The sequence below is a fragment of the Danio aesculapii genome, chromosome 15 (assembly GCF_903798145.1).
Source record: "Danio aesculapii chromosome 15, fDanAes4.1, whole genome shotgun sequence".
Lineage (NCBI taxonomy): Eukaryota > Metazoa > Chordata > Actinopteri > Cypriniformes > Danionidae > Danio > Danio aesculapii.
In genome coordinates, this window is record NC_079449.1 from 10,817,365 (window position 1) to 10,837,248 (window position 19,884).

Genomic DNA, 19,884 nt, shown 5'->3' on the forward strand with positions numbered 1-19,884 from the left:
ATGGTGCACAACATGAAAGACAAGACAACGAAAGTGAAGTCAAAGATTTATTGGGGTTTGAATTCGGGAGCTGACAAGGCCAAAATAACAAACAAAAATTCCTTTATGTTAAATCTCTAACTTACCTGATCAAAAAGAAAAGAAAAGAAAGTACAATTCACTACCCTAACTACCTAACACAAAAACAGAGGTCAAAAAGGTTTTACAAAGAAAATGGCGTCAAACTCCTTACTATCCCAATATATATACTATTTACAAACTATTTACAAAACAGGCAATCATATTTAAAAGGACAATCCAAAAATCAATGTCAGCAGGCAACAAAGGTCAAACAAGCCAGTGGAACAAAGTATCATAAACAAAACAAACACTAACACAAAAGTACTCACAAATCTCAATAGAATCTCAGTAGTCACACAAAACAAAAAGTACTCAATCTCAAATCTCAATATTCAGACTTAACACATACAACTCTGGCCTACACCACATACAAAAGTATCAACAAACACAAAGCAAGTGACCAAAAACAAGATGGCTGCCAAGGAAGTAGTGTCATGGCTTTTTAAAACACTGTAGGCCAATCAGGAACAAGCAAGCTGAAAGTGGCCAATTAGATGTGTTCTAAGCAAAACAGAAAAGACAGATGAGACAAGACCAACATAGGGTTGTAACACCCGGGACTCCCTCCCGTTAGAAGGGCGAGAGGGGAGTTCGAGCTAAGGTAGGTCTCATGAACTCCCCTGCTTGTGTAAACTAAGGTTGTCTTAGGTGATAATTTGGTTTAGTTGATGGCTATGGTTTATGTTTTTGGACGGTAGGAGGAAACCGGGGAACCCGGGGGAAACCCACGCAAACACGGGGAGAACATGTAAACTCCACACAGAAACACCAAACAGCCAAGGTGGTCGGACCAGCGGTGTTCTTGCTGGGAGGCAACAGTGCTAGCCACTGGGCCACCATGTCGCCCTATCGGAAAAGGGGGAGGAAGTAGGGGTGGAAGGGGGGGAAGCTTCTAGACAAAGATAACTGGAGTGAAAAACTTTGGTTATTTATAATGCTCACGTATTCATCTAATAGGGCAGATTACAGAGCTAATGAGGAGCCAGCCGCGTTGATCATAAGCACGTGATCCTCTCGAAATTAGTTTATAAATAAACCACACTTAATTTGATTGTTTGAATTCAGCCCACAGAAATTGTTTGCAATGGAACTTACCTTAAAAAGATTGAGCAAATCCAATGACTCGTTTATTTCAGTGCAGTATATGATTGTATGAATTGTAACAGAAATCAGTGGTGAAAACTTCAAAAATCACACAGCTTATGAGTATACTGTTGTCTTATTCTTAAATTTACTTTTACATGAACAAAAGCATATAATTCCACTAGTGTTGATCATTTCTCAAATAAAAAGACTCAGATTGGGTTTTCCTTTGTGAATAAAAACCTTACCGCTCAAATGGTGTCAGATTATGAGATCAGTTTCATTCTCTGACTCAGTGCTTTCAGTGAATCAAAGCATATATCTTAAAGTGATTCTCAATCAAATGACTCAGAATTGGCTCTTCTTAGTAAGCCAAATACAGTATATACACCTCAACTAGCTTAGCTGGTGAAGTTTGATTCTTGTGATTCAGTGAAGTTTGATTCTTGACTGAAGTCAGTTCTTCTTAAGCTTTGCTCACACTGTGAGATTTCAGCCACGATTTTGTCATCTGAGAAAAATTTGGGAACTCCTAAAAGATTCCTGAAATCCTAGGCTAAAATTGGTGATATTAGATCGTAGGTTTGACATGTTCACTGACAGCCCGTTGCAATCAGATTTTTCCTCCGATTAAGTTCTGGCAGTGTCGGAAGATTTCAAACACTTTCCTGCAGTGTGACAACAGCTGCGATGAGCGTCAATCCAAAAACCAATAGGAGCTCTGAATTTGATGAAAAATGAATTTGATTTGAAAAATCCATCTGACAATTCCAATTACTACGGGAAATGTCAAAACTGTTTTTTTTCTTCCTGGTTTTATTATTGAGACATGCTGTGTGCAAAATTGCCACTACAGATTGTTTACGTTTGCTGTGAGGAAACATTTCAGTACGCAGGATAGTGAAAGTGTCGCGCGTGGATGATGCCAAACTCCGGGGGAGTTTTCCTTCGTGTTTGGCGCATCTTCATTATCCTTCAGTCTGACATTATGACGGCTAAAATTATGAGTGTGACATGGGAGCCATGATCATGCAGTCTGACATGCTACAATTGTTTTGGATTATAAAAAATAATAATGATAATTTTTATTTTATTTTTTATTCTGATTCGGGCCACATTTGGCTGTAGTGTGAACATAGCCTAAGTGTATTTTTTGGTCCTTAAAATAGCAAAAAATAGAGCCCTCAAACTTATTCTTGAACAAATGACTGTGACTGTAATGATGTCAGTGCTGCGAAATTAATTAATTAAAAACAAATTTGATTCATCTCTAATGTCCAGCTCAGCTCATAAAACACAATCGCTTCCACCAAACTGATAATATTACTGAACATTAAGCATTGTTTAGTCCCTTAACTTAGCAAGCCAAGGGCAACAGTGGAAAACAATCTATAATACATCAAGTGATAAAAATAAGCAAAAACTAAAAATAAATAAATCGAATAACAATTTTTATTGAGTCTATGAGACCTGACCGTAATATGTTCATTTGAGTTATTATATGTACATATAACATATTTATTATTATATGATAAAGCAGAGACAATAGAATGACAAAAGAGACACAAAACTAGCAGCTACAATATGTGGAAATGCTTTTTTCAGTTTACACAGATTAATATGCAAATTATATTATACAGATCAAATAGATTTACACATGAGAATCACATGCTCTGAAAATCAATTAAAACACACCAATTACTCATTCATTCATATTCCTTCAGCTTAGCCCCTTATTTATCAGAAGCCGCAACCTTCCAGCCGCAACCCAGTACACGGAAAAACCCATACACTCATTCATACACACACTCATACACTACAACCAAATTAGTTTCTTCAATTCACCTATAGCACATGTCTTTGCACTATGGGGAAACTGGAGCACCCAGAGGAAACCCGGGGATTGACCACAGGGAAGACATGCATACTCCACACAGAAATGCCAACTGACCCAGCAGGGACTTGAAGCAGCGACCTTCTTGCTGTAAGGCAGGGGTGTCCAAAGTCGGTCTTGGAGGGCCGGTGTCCTGCTGACTTTAGCTCCAACTTGCTTCAACACACCTGTCTGGAAGTTTCTAGTATACCTAGTAAGAGCTTGATTAGCTGGTTCAGGTGTGTTTGATTAGGGTTGGAGCTAAATCCTCTAGGACACTGGCCCCCCAGGACCGAGTGTGGACACCCCTGCTGTAAGGCGACAGTGCTAACCAATGAGCCACCATGCCGCCCTATACACCTATTATGACCAAGCCATTTAGACTGTGTTATTTGTGACAGGCAGAAACATTTTGTATTTTGTACATGTATACTCTTATCAGTAAAGCAAATTGTGTTCTCAGCTTTGAATAGCATAAGTGAATTAAGGAAGCATTAAAACTGATGGCAGATATTGTGTTGATTTGTTGTATTTTCTCCTCCAAATGTCTCTCAGACCGTAAACTCACAGCTAAAATAGCCCATATCTCTTCTCGTGATAAGATATGCAGATCTCTTACTGCGCCTGTGACATGTCAATATGCTGTTGGCCCTCCATTTTAAGATTAAAAAATGTCACCTCTTTGCACAGTACAGAAAGCCTTTATCACAAGTCAAATATAACTTAATAACCACAATTATTTTTAACTTGTTATGTTTCCAACAGACCAATGCTATTTTCACTGCCATCATACCTTTCTGAAACCTAAAGATGTCATACTTACATATTGGGCTACAGATATATTAGTGTCAAGCTGTTTGTGTTCTACATAATTATGCTCTTTATTTTACCTCTCTTATTTGTGCTTGTAATAAGTGCAACAATCCTCATTTGTTCAAGTCAGCTGAAAGAGGAAGTGCTCCAGTTGAGGAAGCATGCGTGTTGTTCATATATGTGTGTGGCATCTGCAGATCTCACAATAAAGTTTCCGAGAAACTGTAAAGGGTCTGACTATATAGCGGTAAGGACACTTTTATGATATATTAATACTGAAATATATGTTTTTAATATTTGATGTGTGTATGATGACACTCACTCACAAAGAGAAAGGAGTATCCTCAAACAATGTCCTTTTTCTGTGCAGAACTTTGGAAGACGTTAAAAAAATGAAGATTATTTTAATCTGTACACTCATCTCTTTGTTAGTTTTAAATGTTTTGTGTGAAGGTATGTATTACATTTTTTTTCATTTTCATTTTAGTTTAATATAATTTGAAAAAGAAAACGAATAAAACCACGACAGTCTAAACTCAATGTACATAATCTACATCTGTTTATGTAGTTTATTCATGCTGATGCATATTCAGTTGAGCAATGATAGTGAAACTATTTTAAGATTTGGGCTTTCCTAAGTCCAGGTGAGGTGTTTCATCACATTCTTCGGTTTTGTTCAAGGTGAAGAAAACAGTGGCTTGACCACCTTCAATCCAGCAACAGTAATTGCAGTTCCAGGATTGTGTGCTCACATTTCTTGTAACTTCACTCATCCAAATGAAGCAAAACCTATTAAAACCATTCAGTGGAAAGTGTGTGATAAATCAGGTCAATGTAACAAGGGAATTTTAAACTGCAAAGATAAAGCTAATGAAGAGAAAGAAGAGCAATCTGACCTGAGCAACAACAACTGCTGCATCATCATCAAAGACATAAGGGCAGATGAAATGCAAAATGTATTCATAATAGAGGATCAACAAAATCAAACATACAATTTCACAGTTGATATCAGCATTAAATGTAAGCCTTATTTTTCTTTCTGTTTAGTAAAGCTTTTTCTTTAGCATGTTCTCTTTCGGTTTTCAATGGTTTCACAGATTTCAAAATCATATTGAAAAGGGACTATGTTGTAATTTCCTAAAAACAAAACTTTAATATATGGTTGTGCTATTTCTCCTGCTTAAAATATGAACATCATAAGCATGTTATGAATATATACTGAAGTGCTGAATCATTTATGTGTTGTAATCTGTAATGTACCTCTCTCTGCAGACGAGCCATTACTCTTTGTTCCTGCTCTCAGTGAAGGAGTGGAGGTCAATCTGACATGTTTAGCTTATTTTCCTTGTCCTGAAACTCCTCTTAAAATAACATGGTGGATCAAGACAAGAGAAAAAAATGTCACCAATCTAAATAGCAGCATCATTCTGAAGACTTTAAAAATTAGTATCTCATATCTGCCGTTAATCCCAATGTCTGACCTGCATGATGCCACTGTAGGATGTAACGTGAGTTATGCAAAAGAAACCATCAGTACCAACAGCACTCTAAAAGTCAAATGTGAGTTTACAAGTTTATGTTTTCAACTAGAACTACTATTGGTCATTAGATAAAACTTAAGAAACAAAACAAGATGTTCTTTTCAGAAGAGCATTGTTGAGATTATATTTTATATTGATATTCTTAAAGTATCTGTCTCTGACCTGAGGCCTGTTGCTCAAAGCTGGTTTGGATTTTTACACTGCGTTTAGTTTGAGCAAACTCTTAGATTTTGGACTCTAGAAGGTGGGTTGGTTTTGATCAGGCTTCGTTGCCACTGTAATTTATGCTGGGTTATTCTGGGTTAGAGATTACAAACCTAAACCTGACCAATCAGCTGTGAGTAAAGTAATGAATACCTAAATCTTCTGACACTGCCAGACCTTAATCGGAGGAAAAATCTGATCGCACCGGGCTGTCAGTGAACATGTCAAACCTACGATCAAATATCACCAATTTTAGCCTAGAATTTCAGGAAGACACTCCTCCTAGTCCCCTTGTGTCTTTTTTTTTGCTCAAAGTTGTAAAAAAAAACAATAAAAGCTTTTTTTTGGGGTGAAATGAACAATATTAACTTCTTTAAGTTGCCTGGTCAAAATTTTGCAGTATTAGCAGTGTTTATTTCTGCTTAGTATGTGTTTAAATTTGTTCTAAATTTTTTATATCTCTTAATCTTCAACAGCGAATTGCGCTAACTCTCTCGCAAGAACTGACTGAAACTGACTCTCTCATGTGTCATGTGATGTGCACACACTCCAGCTTCCATGTGCACTTGCTCCAGAGTTAATCATTTACCCTGGGTTAACCCTGAGTTGACAGAGAATGGTATATCAGGCAATGTTTGTCAACCTGAAACTTACTCTGCAACTCAGAGTTTGTTTTGTGCAACAAGCCTCAGAGAGCAGAACTAACAGTAGTTATTTCTTGTATACTGGGTTGATGTCGAGTCAAAAATAACCCAATTGTTTTTTGTATATTTTACACATTTCCTTGCACATCTCTACTTCATTAATTAAAAAAGTCAGTGAACCCATTGACTTAACATTTATAATTATGCACATAGTTTGTTTACTTAATAAATATAAGGCAACAAGTTTACTCCTTTTTTTTTTAAAGTCAACTTCTGGCTTTTTACATTGTAAATACACTTTATATTATATTATATATTATTATATACGCTATTATATTTTTTTACCTCTGGTTAGATGCATTTCTCTGGCTCTGTATTTGTACTCGACACAATGATAAAAGATTAAATCTAAAATAATCTAATCTTTTTTTTTAAATGCCCAAGCTCAAATCTTGGCTGAACACAGATTGAAGGAAGGAGACACTCTCAATCTGACCTGCACTGTTAAGCATCACCCACCAGCATCTTCACATGATTCTGTACGGAGTTTCAATGGAAACACAGACAACCTGGAGATCCAAACATCTGCAGGAAATCTCAAGATTGTCAATGTGAGGAAGGAGCATGCTGGGATTTATATCTGTGAGAGGACATACATGAACAAGACTCTGAATGCATCCATTATGATTGACATCACTGGTAAGTAAATTTCCATATTGTACAGTATGAAATGTTGATAACCTTACAATGTCGCAGACTTTATCAAACTCGATGTACTGTAGTAATGTGCAATCTGTTGAAATACTAAATTGTTGCACACAGACACACATATTCAAGGTAAAACAGCTTATCTAATACATGCAGACATAAAAATCATAATAGCAATGTAGCATGGATATTAGTTTCAGTCTTGGGAAAGGTATTACCTATTTACATAACTGAACTGATTAAAATGTGCAGTAATTTCAGCGTATTCCCTTCCTCACTTGAAGGTGTTTTGAGTGAAAAGCATGCAGACATTTTTGTCTATAATCACAGATAATCTTTAGTTGTGTCCTTAACTTATTTGGTGCTATACTCTACGCAAAATCTACTCACAGTACTGTCTATCACAGGGGTGTCCAAACTCGGTCCTGTAGTGTCCTGGAGATTTTAGCTCCAACTTGCTTCAACACACCTGCAGGGATGTTTCTAGACCAGAGCTGCTCAACCCTGTTCCTGGAGATCTACCTTCCTGCAAATTTCAGCTCCAACCCTGATCAAACACACCTGCCTATAATTATCAAGAACTGTTCATGTCCTAATTAATTAGTTCAGGTGTGTTTGATTAGGGTTGGGGCTGAAATCTGCAGGAAGGTAGATCTCTAGGAACAGGGTTGAGCACCCCTGTTCTAGACTGCCTAGAAAGAGCTTGATTAGCTGGCCCAAGTGTTTCTGATTAGGGTTGGAACTAAACTTTGCAGGACACCGGGCCTCCAGGACCGAGTCTGGACATCCCTGGTCTAGTATATATATTTTGTTATATATATTTTGCCCCTAAATTAGGGCTGCACAATATTGGAAAAAAAACTTACATATTAATATTTTTTTTCTGTGATATATGTATACTGTAATATGATTTGTGATATGATATATAATTTCACAATATGACAAAAAATGATAAATATTTGGAAAGAATTCATAGTTTTACATTGGTTAGGATGATTGTGTAGGGGAGTTCATTTGCATAAAATATACAACATTAAGCAAAATACAATACACAAACGAAAGCAGAGATGAAAATGAAAAATATAAATAAATAAACAGCACTTTAAGTCTAATAGTATTGATGTACATAAATGCAATTATCAAATGTAAAATAACATGTTCTGAACTGTAGTTCCTGATGAATTATAATTGCAACTTTATACTACTATATATATATATATATATATATATATATATATATATATATATATATATATATATATATATATATATATATATATATTCTGCAATGAGACTATTGCAGATATGCACACTGCGATATCGATGTTGAAATGATATATTGTGCAGCTCTACCCCAAATTGTGTAATTAATGTTGTAACAGTTGAGTGCATTATTATTATTATTTTTTTTTTGTTTAATAAAAGCAGTCTCCAAGTATTTAAAGTGCACTTTAAGTGTGAACACTCTATTTGCATTATTTACATTAAATAATAGAATAAAATACAGCATAAATGCTCAACTGTTATTTTAATATTTGGCATTCAGTAAGTGTGACTGTGCTTTAATTATGTCTTTTATCTCAATATATATTTTCCAGCAAAGACAGAAACCATGACGTGGTGTTTAAAACACATACACTGAAGTTTCTGCATAGGACTAAAGGTTTTTCAGGAACAAGAAAGTGGATCATTACATGAATTATTCATTTAATGTCAAATAGTGAAATGAATCATTAAAAAAAGTTAATAGATTCTATGGAATCCAGTCTTATTTGGTGCTACAGATAGATGAAAGGGATTGAAGTCATATGACTTGATATAGGATATTAGAAAAACATGGACATTTGAATGTGCTGTTTTCTTTTTTTATTTGCCTTTGTTTTTAATTTAAACAAGTTTAATTATGTCTCACTTTTGTATGTTGGGTTAAAATTAGATGAAAGGGACTGAAGACATATGGCTAAATATTGGGTTATAGAAGAAATGTGAAGTTGAGTGCGTGCCGTTTGCTTTTTAATTTGTTTTCTTTTCATATTTACACACTTTTAATTCTATCAGAGATTTGTGTGTTGGATTAAAAAAACGGTTTTAAAAAATATATTTTAGAAGTTTTGCCATGTCATCACCTTAGAATTATAAGGTTCTATCTGCATTTACCGTGGTTATTTTACTCCAATTTGCAAATGTAAGAGATTTTTGATCATTTACATTTAAAAAACCCTTAGGGTCCCTGTCGTGTTTTATTGTATGAAAGAGAGCTGTTACACTCATGTTGTTTGCTTTATAAATGCAAAAACTTTGAAGCTCAATATCTCAAAATCATTCAGAACACAGATAGAACCTTATAATTCTAAGGTGATGATGTGTTGTGCTTGTTCTAAATGCCATTACAAATAAATTGTGTGAATAAATTCAACTTGTTGACTTCATCATTCCATTTTAAAGTATTTCAACAGGACTTGTATTATTAATACATACTCTTCATTTGACAAAATAAGTGAAAAACTAAGCATTTTGGATAGAAGATTAAGACCAGGTTTTAGTAACGACAGAATAATTTATTTTATGTCATTTCTTTTACTTTAATAAAGGAGAGAAAAAAGAACATCTCAGTTTAGAGGCATTAGACTTCACACTCACACTTGACTTCTAGGCATCTTCTTCTTGGCACTAATGCTTTTGTTTCCGTATTTCACATCACACCTTACATTAGCAAATCTAACATGTATTTTCTGCATGCGTGTTTGTGTTAAATGTACTGTATTAGCTTTTGTTTGGGCCATAACATAATTTTTTTCTTTTTCATAAGAGCATTGTATTACTGAAACTACTAATTTGAGATTCTTAAAGTATCTATTAAGTATTATAAATGATCAGAGAGTTGAACTGTATGTACAGATATAAATGTATAAAGTAGAACTACTATTGTCTTATGTATTTCTTCCATACTGAGTCAATATGGCATCAAAACCAATTCGATTGCTTTTTTATTTTGCATATTCCCTGCACATTTCTACTTTCTGATGCCATTTGTACTGTTATGATCATTGGACATATATTAACATTATATTACCAAGCTATTACAGTACCTCACTGTATAATGCACATCCTGTTTTCCAAGAAGCATCTACAGTTGAACTAGAATGAGAGTCTACATTAGTTTCTAGCCATATAATCCTAGAAAATAGTTTTTAAAATTTTATGTTAGACTTATTACAAAACTACCGAAGACTTGAGCTTTAAATAGGAAAATTATCAAAACTCTTTCTGAATTTTTTTTTTAAACAAATGCTAATGGTCAAATCTGATTCAGTTCACTATGCTAAGCTAAGCTAAGCTGAAAGTCAGAACAAGAAATTGGCTGAATGGATTCAAAAATGGTTCAAGTCAGCTGTTTAACTTCAAAAAAGGTGTGGTGTTTCCTTTAACTTGCCCTATATGTCAAAAAAACAAATGCATATACTTTTATTATACATGTATACTTTAGATGCATTCCTTTGGATCTGTATTTGTACTCTGCACCATGACAATTTATACAATGATCTAAAATAATCTAATCATTTTCAAAAGTCCAGGCCCAAATTCTGGGTGAAAACAGACGGAAGAAAGGGGACACTCTCAATCTGACCTGCAGTATTAAGAATCACCCACAAGCATCATCTAATGCTGTATGCAGTTTCAGTGGAGACACAGATATATTTCCGAACCAAACATCTGCAGCAAATCTCATCATTAATAATGTGACGAAGGAGCATGCTGGGATTTATGTTTGTGAGATGACATACATAAACAAGACTCGGAATGCATCCATCACGATCTCAATCACTGGTAAGTAGAATTTTAAACACAGTTTCATTGTGAAAACGTACCCTGTATTTATTTCTGAAGAGCGTGAATGATGTAGCCAGGACTATGTATGGCTGCAGTTTGTCTTTAAAACAAATGGTACGAGGCGGTATGATGCACGGTATTCTTTTTGCGCAACCAGCTGACTGCTTACCTCCATGTAGATGGCTTTTCCGATATTACCGGTTTGCCCAGTGGCTTGCCACATACATTGACGGACTTGAGACACAGAGTGGAGTTGACCGCAACCGACGGGGTTTGAGTGTGGCAAAGAACGATTCCAGAAAGCTGGTAAAACAAAAACAAATGACAAAAAATCAAATAAACAAGTAAATAACATGGTGAGAATGTGGTAAAATCTGAAAATGTGGTAAAAATCAGACTGCTGCGAGGGCTTTACTTATTCTGGATTGCTTTTGAAAACACTGTCAGTTGCGTTTAGGGAAGGGGTGGTTGGGTCAGTCGGCGCTTTTGAAAACACTATCAGTTGGGTTTAGGGAAGATGTGGGTGAAGGGATCGGTCAGATGGTTGGTTGGTTGGTCCGTCGGTTAGTCGGTTAGTGAGTCAGTCAGTCGACAGCAGCCTCTGGTGGATCTATGTGAGAACAGCAGGCACGAATGGCACTCACGAGAGAAATTTGAGATCTGAAAAAGCATACACAGCGGCCTCTGGTGGGTTTGCAAAAACAAAAACTGCAAAAAACATACCTCCTTGGACGTATTTCACGCTGTCCAGAAATGTATACAGGGGATACATATCCATAATGAGCCTCCATTTTCTATGTAAGTAAAGTAACATTCAAAGGGCACCTAAAAATGCATCCTTTTCATGAGCACCAAACTTCAAAATAATAATAATAAAATCTTAAAAATCGCTCTCTACCGAAGCTTGCATTTGTCTAATAGCAGTCAGAAAGATTATTTCCTCATTTGTAAGTTGCTTTGGACAAAAGTGTAAATGTAAAATGTGCCATGAGAACTGTTTATAGCCTTCAATTGCAACAAAAGTGCAACAGTACAAATGACTATGTGTCAGCAGCTGATGAAATACTGAATTGACACACAGACCCTACATTTAGGGAAGTGTGTTGCATGCTTACAGGCTGTCATAAATTCTCAGTAGTTTTTTTAAACATTACTAATTATAAAAACATTCATATCTTCATACAGAACGTGACATGGGTACAAATACTACACTTGCAGGTAATTCTGAACTCTTATTTGCTGTTGACACTGTATACTTTTATTTCAAGATGATTTCACCATATTGCTGAATTTTCATTTCAACATTGTTCTCATTTAGGTGGAGGGTTACTTCTCAGGTTTAAAAATGGGTTTAAGGATTGAATGACATTCTAGTTAAACTACTTTATTTGTCATTTATTGTTAGATATTAGCTATTAACTGTGATTCCAGGACAAATAAATGTTTTAGGAACATGCTATTCTCATCTCAGAATAAATTATATTCCCTATATATGTTTTTATTAATGTTCTGTGTTTTTAAATTCAAGATACGCTGGAGTCCTTATTGGGCATCTCAAATATCTTCACATTTGTAGCGGGAATGGCATTTTCAGCATTAATCTTCTCTGCGATATTGTGCTGTTGGGTGTGCTGCCACAGGTAAGCACACAATTACACTTATATTACATAATTTAGTGCAGTGTTTCCCAACCCTGTTCCTGAAGGCACACCAACAGTACACATTTTCAACCTCTTACTAATCAAACACATGCCTGAATCAACTCATCAGAAGATTAGAAGAGCCTCTAAAACCTGAAGTTAATGGATCAGATAAGAGAGACATTCAACATATGTACTGTTGGTGTGCCTCAAGGAACAGGGTTGGGAAACACTGATTTAGTGCATTTCACACAGTGCTTCAACTTAAATCCACTTGACACTTATTTTATCCTAACAGAGGCAAAAAACAAAAAGTGCCGACAGCAAATCCAGATGCTGAAATCAACCTGGAGGTAAGGAAAACGCTTTTAAAGTTTAAACTACCATGAACAATCATTGTCAAACTGCCACTATGGAGTATTGCATTACTTTAGATAACTATTATAATCTGATAATGGTCACAATTTATTCTTACTTTGTCCTAAACTCATCTTGTCCTAAACGCATTGGTTTTAACTCTCATGGTGCAAAAGGCATCTGTTCAGGTTGTATTTGTTTTCACTTCCTGTATTTAGTTCCTGTTTCTTCTCTTGCTATAATTGTCTGTTATCATGGGTCCTAACTGTACACTGCACAAATAACTCTATTTGAAAGCCCTCCTTATAATATTTTAAAGGTGATGGATGACCACAGTGTCGGAAAGAGTCCCAAAATACTCTTGCAGCCAATCAGCAGTTTGCCTAGTAATAATAGCGGATGTATCAAAATGGGGGGTCAAAATTAAAGTTTCTTTGGTTAAAATCACCATAAAACGGAAGTTAAGATTGCCCTTTTTTTCCTTTATCGAGATGCACATCTACTTGAAACTGTACTGAAACTAGCAAAGAAATGTGCAGTATGATGGTGTATTCGTGCTTTATATTCATTGTGATATATTCATAGTGATTTTATACTTTGGGAACTGATTGGCTTGTTGAAATATGGGTTTAGCTATCAAAATGGAGGAAGATTGATGATTGATGAAGCGAGAGCAAAACTGAGACACGTACTGATAGTCCCGGTCGAAAGACTTTCCATAGGACCAGAAGTAAAAAAAAGTAGTTTCGAGTGAAAGAGAAGGTTATGTTTGATAAATTATGGAGGCAAATAATTTTTTTTACAAAATAATGAAATGTACAGATACATCATTTAGAACAAGCTCTCTACATTTAAAAAAGATGATAATAAGATAACAATGAGTCACGTTACTGTTCACACCTATTTAAATGTGTTTCCTTTGTTGAGCACTTTTCTGATGTATGGTTGAGTATTGGATTCCTCCGATCTTTCAATCAAATACTGTGAAAACTAGTGCTACTTTCATACTGTACTGTAGCCTCCAAAAAATATTGAAAAATAAAATAAAAAGTATCAGATCAATAAAACATACTTTATGAAAAGGCTACTAATGCATTGACTGAAGAAATTATAATTCATTTCCTTTATTTCTGATCAATTCACGAACACTTTATTCTGTTTTCCAGTTTTAGCATACTCATTTTTGGAATGGTTATTGGAACCACTGAGCAAACTCCACTTCATGGATCAGAAATTGATCATGTGAAAAGACTGATCAACTTACACACCCAACAATATCCAGAGTTTTAAGGCTTAAATAGAATTTCTGAAAGTTGCTTTGGAGAGAATAAAATGATTAAAAGCACATTTAAGACTACACTCTAAAAAAATTTGTTTAGACCAAAAAATAAATAAATTACGTAACAGTCTGCATCAATATATTCAAGTTCCAACAACATCTAACAAACATGTTGGCCAAATGACCTTTTCCTCTTCAATCAGAGGCATTTTACCTAGCATAAACTCCATTTTTGAGTACAAGTTGAGTACTCAAAAAATTACTATTAAAAAAAATAATAATAATTCTTTATTTAAAAAAAAAAAATCTTTAATTAAATAATTAATTAAAATTTTAAAAAAATTCAGTGTTATGTACTTAATTACCATAATTATACATGCAAGTGTTCAAGTTTAGAACCTCTAATAAATTAAGTAGCTGAAATTGTTACTTTTTTGTATGTTTTCAAATTTACTGTTCATTTATTTGCTTGTAAGAAATACATTTAACAACAACATTTTTGTTTTCCAGTATTTTTTAATTTATTTTAAACCACAGTATTTTACAAAACAAAAATGTGTACTATCCCATATAAACTGTATGAAAAATAACAAAAACCATCAGTTTGTGGACTTAAAGATACAAAAGAACATAAAGTGCAACATAAAGAGCAAAGTCTACTCTGAAATGAATAGAGACTTCAGAAAATAAATTTCTTAAAACGCATTACATTTGCATTAGGCTTCAGTCCATCAAATTCGAGAAACTTCACAAGTTTATTTAAGTTCCTTGAGGAAGCTTCAATTCAGAGTATATATTATGCCCATCAGCAGAGCACAGCACCTTGAGGTATGCATTCTATTTAGGATTATCATTCTCTCAACCATGATGGGTTCCATCTTGTGGTTTAATTCCAAAGTAGACTGATCACCAATGATGGAAATTGTCATCACTTGCCTTTCAAGGTCCTCCTCAAATTCTTGTGTATTCTTGTAAAGCAAGAAAAAAGGTAAAAAACAAAACAAAACACTGCTAACATCAACTGTATTTACTAGTAGCCAACACTCTAGTGGAATGGAGAAATTGATTTGGAAATTAAATAAAATTCAGATATCTCACCTTAAAATGCCCTTTGTGCCAAACAGTCTGCCTAAAACTTGTTCGGACTTGCTTCCTGCTTGTTCAGTGGGGGAGGAGCTTTGAAATTCAGAAAACTATTTGTGTGGGAAAATTGAGTTATCAACTCAATTTCTTTGGGTTGCTACAAGTTAAATGTTGTTTCAAACTAATTGACAGACATATTTACCTATATATTAGCCGCATTTTTTAGTTAATGTAATTATCAATATTTTCCTATTGTGAAAACTTAATAGTTTTATTCTAATCAGCAATTTAAGAATTTTAAGTTACAACAATGTAATAAACTATGTAGTGGTAACACACCCTTTTGAGTTATTTTTTAGAGTGTATATGTCTATACCCATGAAATCAAACATTCACAAAGCTGTATCTTACTAAAAACAACAGTTCTCATGGCAGGCTATTCTTAGACGTCTATTAGATTTGCAACGACAGACCATATTTAGACTTGTTTTAGCCAAGCTAACTTTGTTTAGATGTCTATTAGATGTCTATTAAAGACTTAATGCATGAAATAATACATTCACAACGCTATATCTTGTTTAGATGTGTATTAGACTTCTCTTAAACAGAAAACACTGGGTGCTTTCATGAGACTATATCCTGTCAAAAATGAATGTCTAATAAAAAAAATGTCTTCTATCTATCAGATGGTGCAGACAGACGTGGCGCAGACTGGAATCACTGAGCAAACCCCTCTTCATGAACAGCCTGACAGAGAAACCCCAGAATCACCCATTACACCAACAGATGGAGCAGAAGAGGATGAAGCACGAGAGGTGGACTACGCCAGCATTGATTACTCCCTCCTGAAGGACAAACCGCCTGAGGAAGCAGAGACAGAGCCTGTGGACACTGACTACGCTGAGATCAAGAAGGACAGGACAAAAGAAAGGACGGACACTGAAGATCCTCAGGATGGAGATGAGCAGGTGGAAACGTTCGACCAGAAAGAGATGGGGGTAGAGGAGGATCTTTATTCTCAGGTGCCTCAATGAGAAGAAGCTTAAGGGTTTTTGCTGCGCGTTACATTTCCAACACAGGCTCATTGTGGAGACGTAGCCCATTCTACATTTCTGGAGACTGCGAATTATGTACTCTGTGGTATGTCTGCTTGCAGTTTTTGTTTGTTAAGAAACCACCAGAAGCTGCAGTGTACAATTTTTGCCGATCTCAAATTCCTTTTGCACATCCTCTTCTCATGTAAATCCACCAGAGGGTGCGATAATAATACACACTTCAGCCAACCAGCTTGCTGTCGACTGACTGACCTGTCCACCCCTGTAAACCCAACCGATAATGTTTTTAAAACATAATCTAGAAAAAGAAAGGCCATTGTGGCCATGTGATTTGACCTTTTTTCAGTTGTTATGTTTGAGCCTGTTACTTATTTTTTTGCTTTTGTTTTACCTGGTTTCTGCAACCGTTTCTCACCGATCTAAAACCCTGTCATCACAGCACACTCTGCTCTGCATCCTAAGTCCATCGGTGTACATGGGAAGCTACGTGGCAAACTGGTCACACAGGAAAAGCCATCCATACAAATGAAAATGTGTTTTACAGATGTTTTCTCCAGAAATGTAGATGGAGGTACATATCCACAATGAGCCTGTGTTGCACATTTCAGTTTGTTGTTGTTTAATTTTGAGTTATGTTTGAGAAGTATAGTATGAATTACTTTGGATTTTTATCCTACAAGTGACTATTAAAAACAACCCAGGCTCATTTTGAGAACGTAGTCCCGGGGACGTTTCTGGAGACCGCGAAATACGTAGCCGGGGGTACGTGCGGCTGCATTTCATTTTTTTTAAGCGAACGCTGCGGGGCGGTGTGACGCCGTTCCCTTCGGCGCTCGCCGGCCAGCCAGCCGGCCGCTCGCCTCCGTGTGGAGGGCTTTCCCGCTGCAACCAGTTTGTCCGGTTAGCTCTTCGTGTACTCGAGGCGCAGAGAGGGGCTGACCACGACGACGACCGGGTTCGAGTCCGGGGAAGAGCGGTTCCAGGAATCAGGTAAGAAAACAAAAACAAAATCCAAAAAATGAAGCGAAAAGGTTCGTCACAGGGTGAGAATGTGGTAAAAACCGGACGAGGGCTTTTCTTTTTCTGGACGGCTTTTGTGAACCGTCGTTGGTTGGGTTTGGGGACGGAGGAGGGTGGGTCAGCCGATTGGCCGGTCGCACGGTCAATCATTCCGTCATGAAGACAGGCAGACGGGCGGAAGGTTGTTCGACAGCGGCCTCCAGCGGGTTTACGCGAGAACGGCGCGGACTCGCGAAAACAAAAACTGCACAAATACGTACCTCCCGGGACGTATTTCGCGGTCTCCAGAAACGTCCCCGGGACTACGTTCTCGGAATGAGCCTGGGTTGATTAAAAATGTTTAATTACAATTTATTTGAAATATGATGTGGAGAAACTATTATGAATATTTTAAAGTTTTGTTTTTGCATCATTGAACTTACAGGAAATGCATCAAATGCACTGTAGGTCAAATACAAAAATTGTATACATATAAGTATTAGGCCCCATCAATTATTAGCCCCCCTGTTTACCCCCCCCCCATTTCTGTTTAATGGAAAGATTTTTTTAACACATTTCTAAACATAATAGTTTTAATAACTAATTTCTAATAACTGATTTATTTTATCTTTACCATGATGACAGTAAATAATACTTTACTAATTTTTACTAATATTTCTATACACTATTATATAGCTTAAAGTGACATTTTAAGGCTAAACTAGGTTAATTAGGTTAACTAGGCAGATTAGGGTAATTAGGCAAGTTATTATATGATGATGGTTTGTTCTGTAGACAATTGAAAAAAAGCTTAAAGGGGCTAAAAATATTCACCTTAATGACTTTTACAAAATGAATTTTTTTTATTTCAGCTGAAATAAAACAATTAAGACTTTCTCCAGAAGAAAAAATATTATCGGAAATACTCGCTCTGCTTCAAATTGCATGTACAGAATCCGTTTGGGAAACAGTGTCTATTTATCACTATGAAGTGTGTCAGCTGACAGTCACGCACTGCTATATGACTGTTTTGAGGATTGAATAGAATGGGCGACACCACCTGCAGGGCTTAATTTGTGCCCGAACACACCGAATCCGGCACCTCTGAAATCTGATCCAGCACTAATTTTACCGATCCCCCTCCTCAACCGCCGGAGGAGGGGGATCAGTAAAATGAGATGCCGGATCCGATTTCAGAGGTGCCGGATCTGGAGTGTTCCAGCGCAAATTAAGCCCTATATAGAGAGTATAGTATATAATAAGCACAGGTCAGAAGATTAAGTTATTTAATTTGTACATAAATGTATGTGTTATGCTAAATGATGAATATTTAATATTTTTATTTTCACAAAAGTTATTAGAAATATTAGATGCTTACATGTAATATGCTTTCTATCTAATAAAAAAAGATCACTGTATGTTAACTCATGCAGACATCCAAGATAAGTGAAAGATATTGTTTCTTTTCCCATATATAAATATAATTAAACATCTTTTTTACTAGTATTAATGATTTTAATACTGTATGTAAACAAAAAGATGGATGTTGCGTTTGAAACTGATGATATGTGTACATAAATAAAAATGTTTGCCAAAAATGCGCAAATCTAAATAGTTTCTCAGTGTATAGAGAAATGATAACATTGAAAAACAATTTAAATGACTTTTCATTCTTTCATTGGGCACTTGTTCTGTGTGTTGCAATGAATTCACACAGATCTCTGTCTACAACGGAAAAAGATAAGCTGTGACAAAATACAAGCTAACAAGCAGCAAAGCAGCATATATATATGCCGCTTATGTTGTGTGTCACATCTTTTTCCGTTGTAGACAGATGTCTGTGACTGAAATTTTATATATACACACATGTGTTGGACTATGAAAATGAAACGGCTGGTTTTAGACCACGATAATTCATTAGTATGGTGTAGAGCCTTCTTTTGCAGCCAGTACAGCATCAATCTATCTACTAATCTATGTCTCAACTATCTGCTAATGCTCATTTGTAGCATCAACTCATTTGTAGCACTTAACACTTTTATTCCCTGTTGCATTTAACACTGAATAAAACATAACCACTACCTGAGGTGATCATTGTCATAGGAGTTTATGCTGCTGTTCAGCTGTGAGAAATTAAACCAGTTTCTCAATAGAAATTTTCAGGTGATGGTTATAGGACAACTAATATTCCTTTTATCATGTGTTGTTAGGACACAGTGTAGACATGATAATCAGGCATGCTTCGGTTGGTGTCAACAATCTGGCAACCTGCGTTTGCATGAAGTAGTCTGAAGAGGGACCGGGTGAAAAAGTGTTATGATTTTGGAGTGCAATACCTAGTTCAACCACTGGATGTCAATCTTACATAAGGCCCACTGTAATCACTACCAATAATCAACAACAAAAGACTAAATTAAAATTGTAAGAAATTGTAATACATGACCTTGAGAATAACTTTTTTTTAAACAACATTAAATGGTAGATTATAAGGCTATGCATTTTATGCTGATGATATTTAAATGATACAATGGGATATTTTTTAAAATGAAAACCAAATCAAACCGAAAAAAAAACAAACACTTTCACCACAGAACTATGACATGGCTGAACTGTCCCAAATATTTATAAATTTTATGTCTTGTGTGTGTGTGTGT

At 35.7% G+C, this 19,884-nt stretch overlaps 1 protein-coding gene across 1 annotated transcript; it reads left to right on the plus strand.

Moving 5' to 3' along the window:
* The first annotated feature begins 4,106 nt into the window (after positions 1-4,106).
* si:dkey-24p1.7 (uncharacterized) lies at positions 4,107-17,110 on the plus strand. Its single transcript, XM_056473784.1, has 10 exons — positions 4,107-4,136; positions 4,260-4,342; positions 4,571-4,909; positions 5,162-5,449; positions 6,723-6,977; positions 10,557-10,814; positions 12,003-12,035; positions 12,346-12,457; positions 12,756-12,810; positions 15,863-17,110. Exons 2-10 carry the CDS (start codon positions 4,282-4,284, stop codon positions 16,208-16,210), a joined length of 1,749 nt encoding a protein of 582 aa, XP_056329759.1. The 5' UTR covers positions 4,107-4,136; positions 4,260-4,281; the 3' UTR covers positions 16,211-17,110.
* Positions 17,111-19,884: the final 2,774 nt, after the last annotated feature.

Coding starts and splice junctions, on each gene's coding strand:
- si:dkey-24p1.7 (XM_056473784.1), top strand. CDS start 4,282: ATGAAGATTATTTTAATCTGTACACTCATCTCTTTGTTAGTTTTAAAT. Junction 4,910..5,161: donor AGTTGATATCAGCATTAAAT/GTAAGCCTTATT, acceptor CTCTCTCTGCAG/ACGAGCCATTACTCTTTGTT. Junction 10,815..12,002: donor CATCACGATCTCAATCACTG/GTAAGTAGAATT, acceptor ATCTTCATACAG/AACGTGACATGGGTACAAAT.